The sequence below is a fragment of the Mytilus edulis genome, chromosome 4, assembly GCF_963676685.1.
Source record: "Mytilus edulis chromosome 4, xbMytEdul2.2, whole genome shotgun sequence".
Taxonomy (NCBI): Eukaryota; Metazoa; Mollusca; class Bivalvia; order Mytilida; family Mytilidae; genus Mytilus; species Mytilus edulis.
This window is the reverse complement of record NC_092347.1, coordinates 74,528,669-74,543,952: the sequence shown is the minus strand read 5'-3', so window position 1 is coordinate 74,543,952 and position 15,284 is coordinate 74,528,669. Positions and strand designations below refer to the sequence as shown.

Sequence of the window (15,284 nt, the reverse complement as noted above, 5' to 3'; positions counted from 1 at the left end):
AATTACCAATTCAGGGGCAGCAACCCAACAACAGGTTGTCCGATTCATCTGAAAATTTTAGGGCAGATAGATCTTGACCTGATTAACAATTTTACCCCGTCAGATTTGCTCAAAATGCTTTGGTTTTTGAGTTATAAGCCAAAAACTGCATTTTACCCCTATGTTCTATTTTTAGCAATGGCGGCCATCTTGGTTAGATGGCCGGGTCACCGGACACATTTTTTAAACAAGATACCCCAAAGATGATTGTGGCCAAGTTTGGATTAATTTGGTCTAGTAGTTTCAGAGGAGAAGATTTTTGTAAAAGATTACTAAGATTTACGAAAAATGGTTAAAAATTGACTATATCTGTGGTCGTATAAAGCTGCGCCCTGCAGAGCATCTGGTTGGTTATTATAGATAGAGATAAACTGAAAAAGTATAGCATACTTGGATGGTGTTTCATATTTAACAAATAAGGTTGTGTGTAAAACTATAACTTACATGTACATGTTGCTGAGAAAAAATGCAACTGAAAAATATTTTGGTCTGGCAGATTGATGGACTTGTAGAGGTGATTTGTATGCCGCAACCAGTATCAGCTGCTTAGTTTTGGTTTATTTACACAAACTTTCTATTTTATTATATGAATAAAATGTGCACTTGTCTTTGCATGTGGGGTCTCCCATGTGAGAGTTTGTGGTTATTTGATAAATATTTTATGTTTGTTTCTCACCAAGTCACATTATTCACAATGATTTTACCTCACAATCATTTCTGAATTTATAGTTCTACATACTATGGGATTTGCTCATTGTTGAAGGCAACAATAATATTGAGTATTATTAATATCCTCCGACACAAATTTGTTAAACTATGTTTGTTTTTATGAACTTGATGCAGACACTCAACTTCAAGCCTTCGTTGTGGGAAAAACCAAGTATTGTTTATATCCTTCAAGGCATTGAATAAAGCAACACTTTGTTTTTGAGTATGACAGTAAGTACAGTTGAATTTAGTTTGGACTTTAACCTTCAATAGATTGTCATTTTGGAATATTAATAAGAAAGTGAGAAACATGTCAGAATTTGGATGCAATACATGACTACTAAAAACTTACAGATAAAGGGACATTCAATTTAAATGCAAGGATGTGCAGAATTATATATTTTGTATGTAATGTACATTTCATAAGTTCCATTTATCATTTCTATCCCTTTCTAATAAAATAAAACATGGAGTATTCTTTGATAAATTTATTATGAAATATTCTATATTTTAGTATCAAATATAAATCTAAATACATATTCTGGAACCTCAGTATTCATAAATAAGGGAAAAATATCACAAAGTTGGAAATGTCACAACAATTTTGGATTAGATATCTTATCTGAGACTGGTTCTGTATTGACTTCCAGGATTCTGATAAAAATACCACTTACACATTTTTTTTCTGTTTACAGTTAATGCAATCCTTTTTCTCTCCTTGTTTTTAGTGAAGACCATCATTATTTGCAAGTCCAATTTCAATCATGATTATCACATTATAACAGTAAATGTAGACATGATAGTCTCTATTTAACAATAAATGCAATCAGAATAATCACTTCACACAGTAAATGCAATCATGACAATACCCTTTTACGTAATCACTATATAACAGTAAATACAAATATAATAGCCACCATGTGACAAAAATGCAATCAGAATAATACACTTTTGCCAGTAAATACAATCAGAACAATCACTTTTGCCAGTAAATGCAATCATGATAATCACCATTTCACAGTCCATGCAATCATATTTTACCCATATTGAATTATATTTTCTGTTATATTCATAATGCTATAAACAAATATTTAAATCAGTCTAAAAATCCATTTGATTTGAAAACATTTCTTATTATGTCAATGTCTGGTTGTCCTATTGGTTGTAATGGTGACCTTGTGGGACCTCCATAGTAACCAAACCATTCCATAGCAACCTTTAACCCTGGAACTCCAAATCTTTTAGTAACCTGAAATAATCATTAAATATTTCAAATGATAGTGCATACAGTAATTTGTAAATGTAACAATGGGGAAAACGAGACTAGCACAGCTGTGTTATGCAATGGTATGGTTTATGAAAATAAGGCCACATCTTTTACCTTGGGTTGATAAAACTATAATCATTCAAGGCCATTGTTTTAGTTGATTTTCTGTCGCATTGACAACTAAAACTTATTTTAAAAACTTTCAAATGTTTGATGAAAATAAACATGAAAGTCATGAATTCCCTATTTGTTCTGAGTACAATTGCTGAGGTACCAAGGTCCAGTATAGGAATAACACATTTTGTTTTTTCCTTATTGGTGGGTATATCTCAAACTTTTTGACATTACAAAATTAGCAGGATGCACTGCCAAATTACAGAAAGTTTTACTTTTAATATTACATAGTATTTTCAAATGAAGACACAAAAAATCCATTGCATTAGACTGCAAGTTGTGTCCTTGATTTATAGCATGAAGGCCTAAAGGTCAAAATTAAATGAAGTAAATATCTGGCTAGCTCTTTTTTGATTGGATGTCCTGGTTAGCTCTAATATGATACTGTCCACTTACAGCCATGTTAGGTGCTATGAGTCTGTGCTGTAGTTGTTTGGCCTCCTCCATTTTACCATCTTTGTACAGCTGTTCTAAATCACAACAAGCTTTTCCTAGGACATTAGCTAAACCTAACACTCCACCTACACAACCTGTTTATAGTAAAAAAATAAAACAAAAATTATTAAATATGCATTGAATACAATCAAAATGAAATAGGTCAAAGGTATTTGCATTCCAAAATTATCAAAATGGTTAAAAGAAACTTTCTTAAAACTGAAATTCTTCTTTTTTGGTGTTATATACCTTTCTTTTGCAATATTTGGTTGTAAAAACAAAAACTATTCATTACCAAATTATTCATCCTGGTCATCAATATTTTGTTGAAACTTAACTCATGAATAGCCCTTTCACTTTCTTTTCATTTTGTTTTCATTTTAAATATAAGAATAAAGAACACCAAGTGAACATTAATATATGCCTCAAACATATTCCTCTTTTCCTGAAATTGTTGCTTGTTTGCTGTCTAATTGACATGTTATACCCTCTTTATTTATTCATACAAAGTTTTTGTATGGAGGTGCAAAGCAGAGATGAAGCCAATGCTGCTCAATTTATTTCATCAATAACCTACCTACTGCATAAGCTGGAAACAAGAAACTGGCTGATCCTGCTAATATCTGGAAATCATTCTTCTGTGTAGCATACACTAATGATCCTAATTTCCCTATCTGAAACATTATGTTAAAGATTTACTTGTAATAATGTTACCGATCAAAACCAAAACAATTATTTATATATAAGAATTTCATCATTTTAATTGGCAGGCAAACAGTCGTGTGATGTTTAAATGAGATGTTTTATTTACAAATAAAGTTCAGCATACATGACTTTCCATGTTTTCTGTGACAAAGGTACTGTCATTGGATTTATTGCACCGCTGGTAAATTATCACATTTTGATTGGTTTAAAGCCGTCACGTGGTGACCCCCTATGCATCCGTAAGGGGTTTGTAAATTCCATAGGGATTCATGACGTCCAACTACTGTTAATGGTGACGTCATCTATTAATGTCGCATTTCTTTGGGTTTTTTTCAACAAAACAAATGCAGCAGAAAAAGTTCAGCGTGCAATAAATTCGTAACTACTGACCCCCTACGGACCAAAGAGGGTTGATAAAATCCATTATCGCACCATGGGTACTTATATAACTTATATAGGGGATTTGGTCTCCAGCCTCACCCCCTATGGATTTTACCAACCCTTTATGGATCCGTATAACTTACAATATGTTACCAATTGAAGATATACTCTGTAACATTATTTCCACTGGATTAAATATTACAGTATGTGTTACTGATGGAATAAAGGGTTCCAACATGAACAGATATTATAGAATTGTTTATAACAAAGTTTCCAGAGAAACTTCTGTTAGGAGGAACAAATATAATTGACAATGCATACAATTATTTAGGACTTATAAACAAACTAAAGCTGGATTTATCTCATAACTTCCTTATTTTAACATTCAACATGGTTAATCTACTCAAATTTTTCTATTTGCAGTTAAATTATGTGAGCATAAAATAAAACAGATATCTTACGTCTCCTCCACTGTCCTTTAATCCAATTATATTTTTATGCTCAGATAATTTAATGATAACTTCTGGTGCCAAGTCTATTGCTGTGTTTCCTGGAACACTGTACAAGATAACTGGTATTGGACTGGTATCTGCTACCTAAAACAAGAATAAAAATTTTGCTAGGCTTTAGGGATATATTATAAAATGGTCTATAACACATGTAAGCAAACAATTCTACCAAGAATGAGTGTTTTCTGTCAAAAGGTGAAAAAGAAGTTGCAATCTTAAAGTGCTTCTGTTACAAATTATAATTATAAATGTTGAAGATCATTAACTCCTGTAAATATTATCAATTCAAACTGACAATTTAGCATATGCATGGTCAAAACAAATTATCGGACCACAGATGTGATTGGTTAAATGCCGTCACGTGGTGACCCCCTATGAGACCGTATGGGGTTAGTAAGTTTCATATGGGGTTCATGACGCGTTAATGGCGACGTCATCTATTAATGTTGTTGTGTTTCATTGTTTATTTTTCAACAAAACGCCGCAGAAAAAGTCCAGCGTCCGATAAATTCATTATAAGGTTAACTACTGACCGCCTATGGATGCATAGAGGGTTAGTAAAATCCATAGGGGGTGAGGCCGGATGGGGTCAGTAGCGAACCATTTAACTTATATTATCGGACCACAGATGAATTATCACGTTGTGATTGGTTAAATGCTGTCACGTGGTGACCCCCTATGAGACCGTATGGGGTTAGTAAGTTTCATATGGGGTTCATGACGCGTTAATGGCGACGTCATCTATTAATGTTGTTGTGTTTCATTGTTGTGGATTTTACTAACCCTCTATGGATCCGTAGGGGGTCAGTAGCGAACCATATAACTTATAATAACAACAAATAATCTGACCAAGTATGAAAGCCTTTTTTTCAACAGTCTCTAAATATTGATGTATTTAGAGAGACATAGACCATTGCCATATCAAAGAGGGTCAATATAATTTAGAAATAAAGTCTGGAGGCATATGTAAATTCTGCATTTATTAGGGTTTATATTATCTCCCCTGTTTCAGGAATCTAACTAATTTTAGTTATACTGTATGAAGTGCTAGAACTGGGATATTGTGTGGTAGAGGGTTTTTTGTGCAGAAGCATTTGTCCTGCTCTCAAGGAGGAGTACTATTTCCCAGGAATACTTACGATAAAATAAAATTAGAGCGAGATCTGCTGGCCTGAAACTAAACAGATAACAAAATTTCATAATTTAATCCATGTTCACTATTCAAATCTCAATTAATTGATATAAGATACTGTCTTTTAAGCTATAGTAAGATGTGCTCTAAATATAAGTGATCACAAAATATAGCCTTCATCTAATGAGAAAATACTAAGGCCAAAATAATTCTTTGTGATGAATGTTACCCTACTGACCCTATTTTATCATCCATAAAAAAAGCCTATCTTTATTTTTGAAAGGGCACTTTTACAGTGAATTGTGACAAAAAGTCATTGCATATACTTATGGTAAAAACATAAAGAAAGGTCCCACTCGCACTATCATTTTCTATGTTCAGTGGACCGTGAAATTGGGGTCAAAACTTTAATTTGGAATTAAAATTAGAAAGATCATATCATAGGGAACATGTGTACTAAGTTTCAAGTTGATGTAACTTTAACTTCATCAAAAACTACCTTGACCAAAAACTTTAACCTGAACTTCGCACTATCATTTTCTATGTTCAGTGGACCATGAAATTGGGGTCAAAACTATAATTTGGCATTAAAATTAGAAAGATCATATCATGGGGAACATGTGTACTTAGTTTCAAGTTGATTGGACTTCAACTTCTTCAAAAACTACCTTGACCAAAAACTTTAACCTGAAGCGAACAGACGCACGGACGGGCGAATGGACGGACGGAGGCACAGACCAGAAAACATAATGCCCCTTTACTATCATAGGTGGGGCATAAAAAAAATATATTTCTATCTCCCCTCCTTTATTTTTTTCTAAAAGGAAATACTGAATACAAATTGTTTTATTAATTGCCAAAGAAATTTGATCTAATAAAAAATGACAGATATCTTATGAAATTGACAAACATGAAAACAATTTCACTGGTGAAAATCTGATTATATGCTATTCCTATAACCAGCCTTTCTTCAACACCTTTTGTAAGAATTACCTCCCATTTCAGATTGAGTTTATATTGTATTTTGCCCAATGTAAATTTTCAAAATATGCTCAAAACCCTGTGATACTTTAAATCTCTCAGATTCTCTCCTAACAAATCATAATTTTATTCATCTGTATAATAGACTTTTCTTTCTCCAATTCTTAATTTAAGAAGAATCCTACTTTTGTGTAATGGTTGATGAGAGCTGTATTATTCATTCCTCCTTTATAATAACATGGTGTAACGACTAAGGCTGCCTTAGCTCCTACATCTGCCATCTTCTGGGTCATAGATACAGTATCTCTTGTTGCTAAAATTAAAGGAAAATTATTATTTTCACACAAATTCTAATAGATGTATATAAATTCTCAATAAATTAGAATTTTACACGACTGTCATACAAATGAGATGTTTTAGTTAGCTATAAAACCAGGTTTAATCCACCATTTTCAACATAAGAAAATGCCTGTACCAAGCAAGGTATTTGACAGTTGTTATCTATTGGTTTTATTTGTTTGAGCTTTTATTTTACCATTCGCTTAGGGACTTTAATTTTCAAATTTTCCTCAGATTTTGTTATTTTTGATATTTTACTTTTTACATATGGTTTAAAGAATGGTAAAAGTACAAAGAGTCTCTTAATTATTAATAGGTTCGAGCAGGGACATTAACTATGAACTTCAAATTTTTCAAGGATACATGTACATTCATGTGTATTCAATTGCCTGTTTGATTGAAAGAATAAAACCCTTTTGAATTAACTTTCTGTGAGAAAAAAAACCCATTTCTGATAGAAAATGTCATGCCTTTGCAATCTGATCTGAAGATCTTTTTTTCCATATGAAAAGATACACTTATTCATTTGTAGTTCTGCATATATTTGTAAATTGTCTGTTTTCTGTTCAAGAGAATATGAAACACAGATGAATTAAGTTTACTGATATTCATATTTCGCTCTAATGTTCAGAAATTTAAGTTGCAAAAAGATTACTTAGCCCAAAAAAAATCAAAAATAATTCAATATACATTTTCCATTTTTTTTTAAAACTATACAGCTTAAATGTCAATAACATCATGCAAAATCTTAGCATACTGCAGAATTACCTTTTTCTACTGATTAGGTTAAGAACTTACATTCACATCCTGAGCCTGCAATGATAAGTTTTTTGTCTCCAACCCACTGAACAACTTTCTTCATCAGTTCTACCCTTTCCTCTGGGGTGAGGTATGCATATTCTCCATTTGATCCCTGCACCACATATCCTGGGGAAAAAAAGATTTCCTTAGATAATACATACATTAGACATGATTTTTCCACAAGTAAAGTAGTCCATTATAATGTGATTTGGAAGTACATTTACTTACAGAGTGTTTGTTAGGGAAATTCTTAATTGATTCCAGCTATACTGAATTTACTGTAAAATATATTGTCCACTTTTTATTTATCAGCTGTGAAAAGTTTTAAAAGAAAACTTTGCTGGTTGTTATTTGTCTTTGTCAAAAAACTTATTAAATTCCCATAATGCATTTCATACATATACTTTGTAGTATACAATATATAATAAACAACTTTATTACTCAAACAAAAATTGTAGTTCTGTTTCAAGACCTATTATAAAGGTACATAGGATTTTTTTCTGAGACTAGTGCCTGTGTGAGATAACTCCCCAAAAGAGATGAAATGACACAGAAATTAACAACTATAGATCAGCCTTCAACAATGAGCAAAGCCCATACCCAAAGTCAGCTTAAAAGGCCCAAAATGACAAATATAAACAATTCAAGCCTGGATTTTATGTGGATAAATGTATTAATGTGGGTCAAGGAGACCTTGCATTAGCTGCTGTAGTGAAGTACTTTTAATCATTATGAAGTATAGTGTGTGGCCTTGGATAACAATTACATTGTATAGTGATAAGTTATCTTTAAGAAATGGGTCAGTTGGCATACCTGGACACCTATGATAAAAAAAGGGGGGGGGGGGCAGCTGATTGTGTCGATCACTGATGACACTGGTGGATCAGGACATAAACCATACCTTTGAAAGGAATCGTGTTCCATTGCTGCAGGTTCCTCTCTAGTTTGTCGTATGCAATCGATTCGTCTGCATTGAAAGGAGTTGCAATTGGAGGATAAACACCACTAATGTCAAGTGTAGACACGCACCTAAAAGCAAAACTAAGTCGTGTTCCGCTTTGTAATGTTTTATGTGTCAAGTGTATCGTCCTTCTTAAAATGTGCGACATTTTAATTGAATTTCACCTGATAAGTGTAACTCTAAACCATATCACCTGCTCGGTCAACTGTCAAAATAGAAACACGTGGTTACCTCCAAAATAGGAGAATTCCGATTTATAAATAGATTCCAGAGACCAATTGTATTCCTTCAAGTTCACCGAACAATCTTGACCTTGACATTAAACCGCTACATAATTATTTCTGTTCCTTTTTAAATACTTATTCAAAAACCTAAGTATTGTTATCAAAATAAAAGAATAAAACACGTTAAAAACGTGTAATTCTGCAGGGGCGGATCCAGGATTTTCGGTTAGGGGGGGGGGCGCAAATTTAAATTTTCGCCGAGCGGAGCGAGGCGAAAATTTTTTGGAGGTATTAATATCGAAATTATTGAAATATTCTTTTAGAGAGGGTGCAATGTAGATATCTTGCCAAGCGTAGTGAGAAATAAATATTTTGTGGTAAAATTAGCGAGAAATTAAAGTTTCAAGCTAAACCCGCATAAATCCACCCCTTACAATCTTCAATCACCTAATTAACAAGAAATCTGCGAGCTTCTATTGATTGACTCAATAATAGCTCACCAACAACCAATATAAGATTTCAAAAAAAAAAATTCTACTTTTGCCAGCGATTTTTAATTGCCTTTTCTTAATTTTTCTCTTTTTTTTCCGGAGGTCGTGTCAAAATTTTTATATACATTTTTACCGCAAAACAGTAAAATCAGATTGAGGTCCGTTTATTTTCGTGGGATCCTATGTAATACGGTAGTACGGGTTGGGGCCTTTACCGTGTATGTATGCTTCGGCAAACTTTACAGGTTGAAAGTAAGAAACATATATTGATATCATACAGAGATATTAAATAATGATACAAATTAATAAACTGACTTTCGCTTGAACCAGTATTCCTATATTTCATTAAGAAAGAATTTAAACAGGACTGTTTTCTTGGCCGTGCCATGATGAAATAACCAACCCAACCGCGGGTAGGGCACTTTCGCCTACTTCGTGGGAAAGTGAGGTAGGGGTATTTTTGAACTTCGATTATCCAAGAAATTGTTTATAAAATCCGCAACTAACCTGTCACAATTGTTTTATTTGAACTGCTAAAAGCCTATGATATTTTTTCACCAAACACAGTACCGCGTTTGACACCTTTCTTTGAATTATAATATATTTATAGAACTTATAAATAAACCGTAAGTCAGTTTATTAGTAATTACGTTGATTCTGTTAAACTTATTGTTTTATATATAGTTCTTTGAATGTTAAATAGATGCAATGCGACGACATTAATATTCAGCTGAGGACAACCCATGCTTTGCAAATTTTAGGGGGGGGGGGGGGGCGCTCGCCCGCCACGCCCCCGCCTAAATCCGCCCCTGATTCTTGTTTTAGTTAGAATGAAATTTAACAAAAATAGGCAGGACAGGAGTTTTGAGTTAAAAAAGGCAGGTTGACAATAGAGGGACGAAAGATACCAGAGGGGTAGTCAAACTCATAGATTGATTGAAAATAAACTGACATGGCTAAAAATAAATCAAAAACAAAAACAGACAAATAATAGTACAGAGGACACAACATAGAAAACTAAAGTTATCTTTATAAAAAATCAGGATAAACTAATAAAAAAGGCAGGACGAATCAGTAGAACGAGAAATAAAAAGCCATGACAGAGATTACAACTCTAACATGAAAATGCAGGACAAAATGTTTCATCCTAGCCTTTTTTCTGCAATTCTTGAATGATGCTTGAATTCAGCAACATTGAAATTCGAAGATGGTGACAAATAAACGAGCAAACCGGGCAAATATCTCAAAAGACTAAGAACCGGGGGCAAGGCAACAACATATATCTGGTTCACGTGTCAAAAGGGGATTCACACCCATGGTAGCATACAAGCTATGGAGAACATATGCAGTACCAAAACAAAAACAAATACAAATATTTATTAGCACAAACTCATCAACAATAAATGGTTACGGCTCATCCGGGTATATTAATTACATAGTTGATCATCATGATAAGTATTGCAAATAATGACTATATTAATGATTATGAATTAGACATATTGACAATTTTATAGAGTTTGTTCTGCTTTACGCATGTTCAGACTGTCTGAAATGAAAGAGGAAGTCAATTTTAGGATTGTGTATGAATTATTTTTTAATAAAAAGATTATATTATTTTCATGTTTTTGAAATTTTGTAAGATCAACGATTATATTTAAAACATTTTGGTAAAATATGGCCCTTTTAGTTGAGTATTTTTCACAATGTAAAAGAAAATGTTTTTCATTTTCAATTTGACCAGAATTACATACAGAGCAGTATCTCTCATTTCTTGGAATATTTAGATGTCTTCAGTATATGAGCGCTTATATGGATCTTGCATATTGCAGCTCTGTCACTTCTGTTTTTCAATATATCAACATATACCCATTATGTAGACACTCTTGAAAAAGTCGTAACTTTTTTTATTCAAATATATTTGCATTTAGAACTTGCAAACATTGGTCATTAATTCTTTGTTTGATAGAATTTAAATTACCTTTAACATAATTAAAGTTATTGATTATATAAGACATTCCAAGTCCATTCAAAAGACTCTTGACCTTTATGACCCAATGGTTTGAATCTGCAGATTTAGTGAATATATCATATGCCAAAGAATTTTCCAAAGAAACTATAGGGTTCAGGTAGTTGAATATTGAATATATATAATATTTTATTTTTCAAGGGAATTCTATTAAGTTCGGCTCGACATTCATCATTAGATGCCTTAGTGAACCCCTAATATATCTTTGATAAATTTAACATGAAGTTTTTCAAAGGGATCAGAGTCTTCAAAATGTGAGTCCACCCCCCAAATTTCACTACAATATGTAAGAAGGGGAGTAACTAAACAATCAAACAATTTTTCAAGAAGTCTACATTTGTTGTTTGGACCTATAGTTTTCTTCATCTTATAGTATGCCTTCCTTGCTTTTTTCATCAGAGTATTCACAGCAAGGCAAAAAATGACATCAGACTTTAAAACAATACCCAAGAAACAATAATTTGCAATCTAATTAAAAACCGTTCTCTGGGACCCACGCGACATTCCAGAAAACGGGAGCGATGAGAGATCGGTTTTTAATTAGATTGCGACATTCCAGAAAACGGGAGCGATGAGAGATCGGTTTTTAATTAGATTGAATAATTTGTAATCGTCTGAAGATATGCAAGTATATACGGACTTGAGGCGATGAACTTACTCGCATAACAATAGGATATGCTTGAAATGGCAGAGAAGAAAATTCTCCGACAAATCTGAGAGTACTATAACACTAATAAATTTTTGAAAATGCTTAGATTTAAAACAAATATCTCCTTTCAATTGATACTCATACCTAATCAAAAAATTCTGCTTTGTGGCTCTGGAATATAGGGAGAATTCGCTGTTCAGAATAAATGAAACCCTTGAAAAATGTATCATGGAAAGTTTTCGAAATTTGAGCCTAAAGAACATTCATCTAAAATCTGTTTACATGCACCAATTAAGAGTTGGAACAAAGAATGGTACCATTGCTATATTCATAATATGAGTTAATAAAATTTTCTAGCTCTTCTTGTTCCTGTTCGTAGATTGTGCATAAAGGGTTCAGTAATTTTGGGATCAACTTAGCTCTTTTGGCTTGGAATATATACGTAGGAGTTCTTAGTCTTGCTTTAATTTCTGCGGCCTTTACATCTTTTAGTATTGTAAGTTGGTTTTTTTTTATACTTTTCCATATGTTATGAGCGTCAATGAATTTTCCTGTATCTCTATGTATTTAAGAGATGTTTTTTCTTCATTTTTTCACTCCCCAAGGGTGACTGGGAAATAGAAATATGGTCACTTGGTCTTCTTCCGACCGGCAGTAAAACGCTTGCCGAAGTGGGGCGTCCGTTTGGCTGTGCGGGATGTATCAAGTTCGCAGTCACGTCCGGTCAGATTGGGGACGTTAAATCCGATGCCTCGTGTAAAGCGAATGCCACGCTCTTTGCACGTTAAGAACCCTTGCAACAACTCTTTGAGGGGTCCGTAGGTGGCCTGTTGCAAGGCAAAATTTCTGTCCCTATCCATATACCCTCATTTTCCAGTGGCAGTCCAAATTTCCCAGACCATCATCCTAGATGGCCTCTGTTACATCAACCTACCTATTGTATTTATTGTGAACTTGTTCTCGTCCTGAATATGCATGAAATATTTGCCACTGGACGTTAAGCAACCAACAATCAATCAATCATTCTTCATTTTTAGCTCACCTGGCCTAAAAGGCCATGTGAGCTTTTCTCATCACTTGGCGTCCGTCGTCGTCGTCGACGTCGTCGTCGTCGTTAACAATTTTTCAAACATCTTCTCCTCTGAAACTACTGAATGGATTTGAATGAAACTTAGCATGATTGTTCCTTAGATTATCCTGCACAAAGTGTGTGCTTCGATTTTTGATCCGTCAAAAAACATGGCCGCCGTTACTTAAAATAGAACATAGGGGTCAAATGCAGTTTTTGGCTTATATCTCAAAAACGAAAGCATTTAGAGCAAATCTGACATGGGGTAAAAATGTTCATTAGGTCAAGATCTATCAGCCCTGAAATTTTCAGATGAATCAAACAAACCATTGTTGGGTTGCTGCCACTTAATTGGTAATTTTAAGGAAATTTTGCAGTTTTTGGTCATTATCTTGAATATTATTATAGATAAAAATAAACTGTAAACAGCAAAAATGATCAGCAAAGTAGGATCTACAAATAAGTTAATATGACCAAAATTGTCAATTGACCCCTTAAGGGGTTATTGTCCTTTAATGACAATTTTTCACAATTTGTTCATCACATTTGCTAACTTTAAAAAATCTTCTTCTCTGAAACTACTGAATGGATTTGAATGAAACTTAGCATGATTGTTCCTTAGATTATCCTGCACAAAGTGTGTGCTTCGATTTTTGATCCGTCAAAAAACATGGCCGCCGTTACTTAAAATAGAACATAGGGGTCAAATGCAGTTTTTGGCTTATATCTCAAAAACGAAAGCATTTAGAGCAAATCTGACATGGGGTAAAAATGTTCATTAGGTCAAAATCCATCTGCCCTGAAATTTTCAGATGAATCAAACAAACCATTGTTGGGTTGCTGCCACTTAATTGGTAATTTTAAGGAAATTTTGCAGTTTTTGGTCATTATCTTGAATATTATTATAGATAAAAATAAACTGTAAACAGCAAAAATGATCAGCAAAGTAGGATCTACAAATAAGTTAATATGACCAAAATTGTCAATTGACCCCTTAAGGGGTTATTGTCCTTTAATGACAATTTTTCACAATTTGTTCATCACATTTGCTAACTTTAAAAAATCTTCTTCTCTGAAACTACTGAATGGATTTGAATGAAACTTAGCATGATTGTTCCTTAGATTATCCTGCACAAAGTGTGTGCTTCGATTTTTGATCCGTCAAAAAACATGGCCGCCGTTACTTAAAATAGAACATAGGGGTCAAATGCAGTTTTTGGCTTATATCTCAAAAACGAAAGCATTTAGAGCAAATCTGACATGGGGTAAAAATGTTCATTAGGTCAAAATCCATCTGCCCTGAAATTTTCAGATGAATCAAACAAACCATTGTTGGGTTGCTGCCACTTAATTGGTAATTTTAAGGAAATTTTGCAGTTTTTGGTCATTATCTTGAATATTATTATAGATAAAGATAAACTGTAAACAGCAAAAATGATCAGCAAAGTAAGATCTACAAATAAGTTAATATGACCAAAATTGTCAATTGACTCCTTAAGGGGTTATTGTCCTTTAATGACAATTTTTCACAATTTGTTCATCACATTTGCTAACTTTAAAAAATCTTCTTCTCTGAAACTACTGAATGGATTTGAATGAAACTTAGCATGATTGTTCCTTAGATTATCCTGCACAAAGTGTGTGCTTCGATTTATGATCCATCAAAAAACATGGCCACCGTTACTTAAAATAGAACATAGGGGTCAAATGCAGTTTTTGGCTTATATCTCAAAAACGAAAGCATTTAGAGCAAATCTGACATGGGGTAAAAATAATCATTAGGTCAAGATCTATCAGCCCTGAAATTTTCAGATGAATCAAACAAACCATTGTTGGGTTGCTGCCACTTAATTGGTAATTTTAAGGAAATTTTGCAGTTTTTGGTCATTATCTTGAATATTATTATAGATAAAGATAAACTGTAAACAGCAAAAATGATCAGCAAAGTAAGATCTACAAATAAGTTAATATGACCAAAATTGTCAATTGACCCCTTAAGGGGTTATTGTCCTTTAATGACAATTTTTCACAATTTGTTCATCATATTTGCTAACTTTAAAAAATCTTCTCCTCTAAAACTACTTAACCAAATTCAACCAAACTTCAACTGAATGATCAGTAGGGTGTATAAAATAAAGTTTGTGCTTTATTTTTTATTTCGTCAAAAAACATGGCCGTCATGGCTAAAAATAGAACACAGGGTAAAATGCAGTTTTTGGCTTATATCTCAAAAACTCCAGCATTTAGAGCAAATAAGACAAGAAGTTAAAGTATTTATTAGGTCAAGGTCTACCTGTCCTGAAATTTTCAGCCGAATTGGGTAACTGGTTTTTCAGGTATAATGCCCCTGAATTGATGATTTTAAAGAAATTTTGCAGTTTTTGGTTATTATC

The 15,284-nt window shown here is 33.2% G+C and overlaps 1 protein-coding gene across 1 annotated transcript; it reads right to left on the bottom strand.

Moving 5' to 3' along the window:
- Nucleotides 1–1,220: 1,220 nt before the first annotated feature.
- LOC139520480 (4-hydroxy-2-oxoglutarate aldolase, mitochondrial-like) lies at nucleotides 1,221–8,674 on the bottom strand. The gene is made up of 7 exons (XM_071313130.1): nucleotides 8,373–8,674; nucleotides 7,469–7,597; nucleotides 6,517–6,644; nucleotides 4,171–4,305; nucleotides 3,201–3,297; nucleotides 2,585–2,718; nucleotides 1,221–1,996 (listed from the first exon to the last, which is right to left on the bottom strand). The coding sequence occupies exons 1-7, from the start codon at nucleotides 8,578–8,580 to the stop codon at nucleotides 1,844–1,846; spliced, it is 984 nt and encodes a 327-aa protein (XP_071169231.1). The 5' UTR covers nucleotides 8,581–8,674; the 3' UTR covers nucleotides 1,221–1,843.
- Between the last annotated feature and the right edge of the window lie 6,610 nt (nucleotides 8,675–15,284).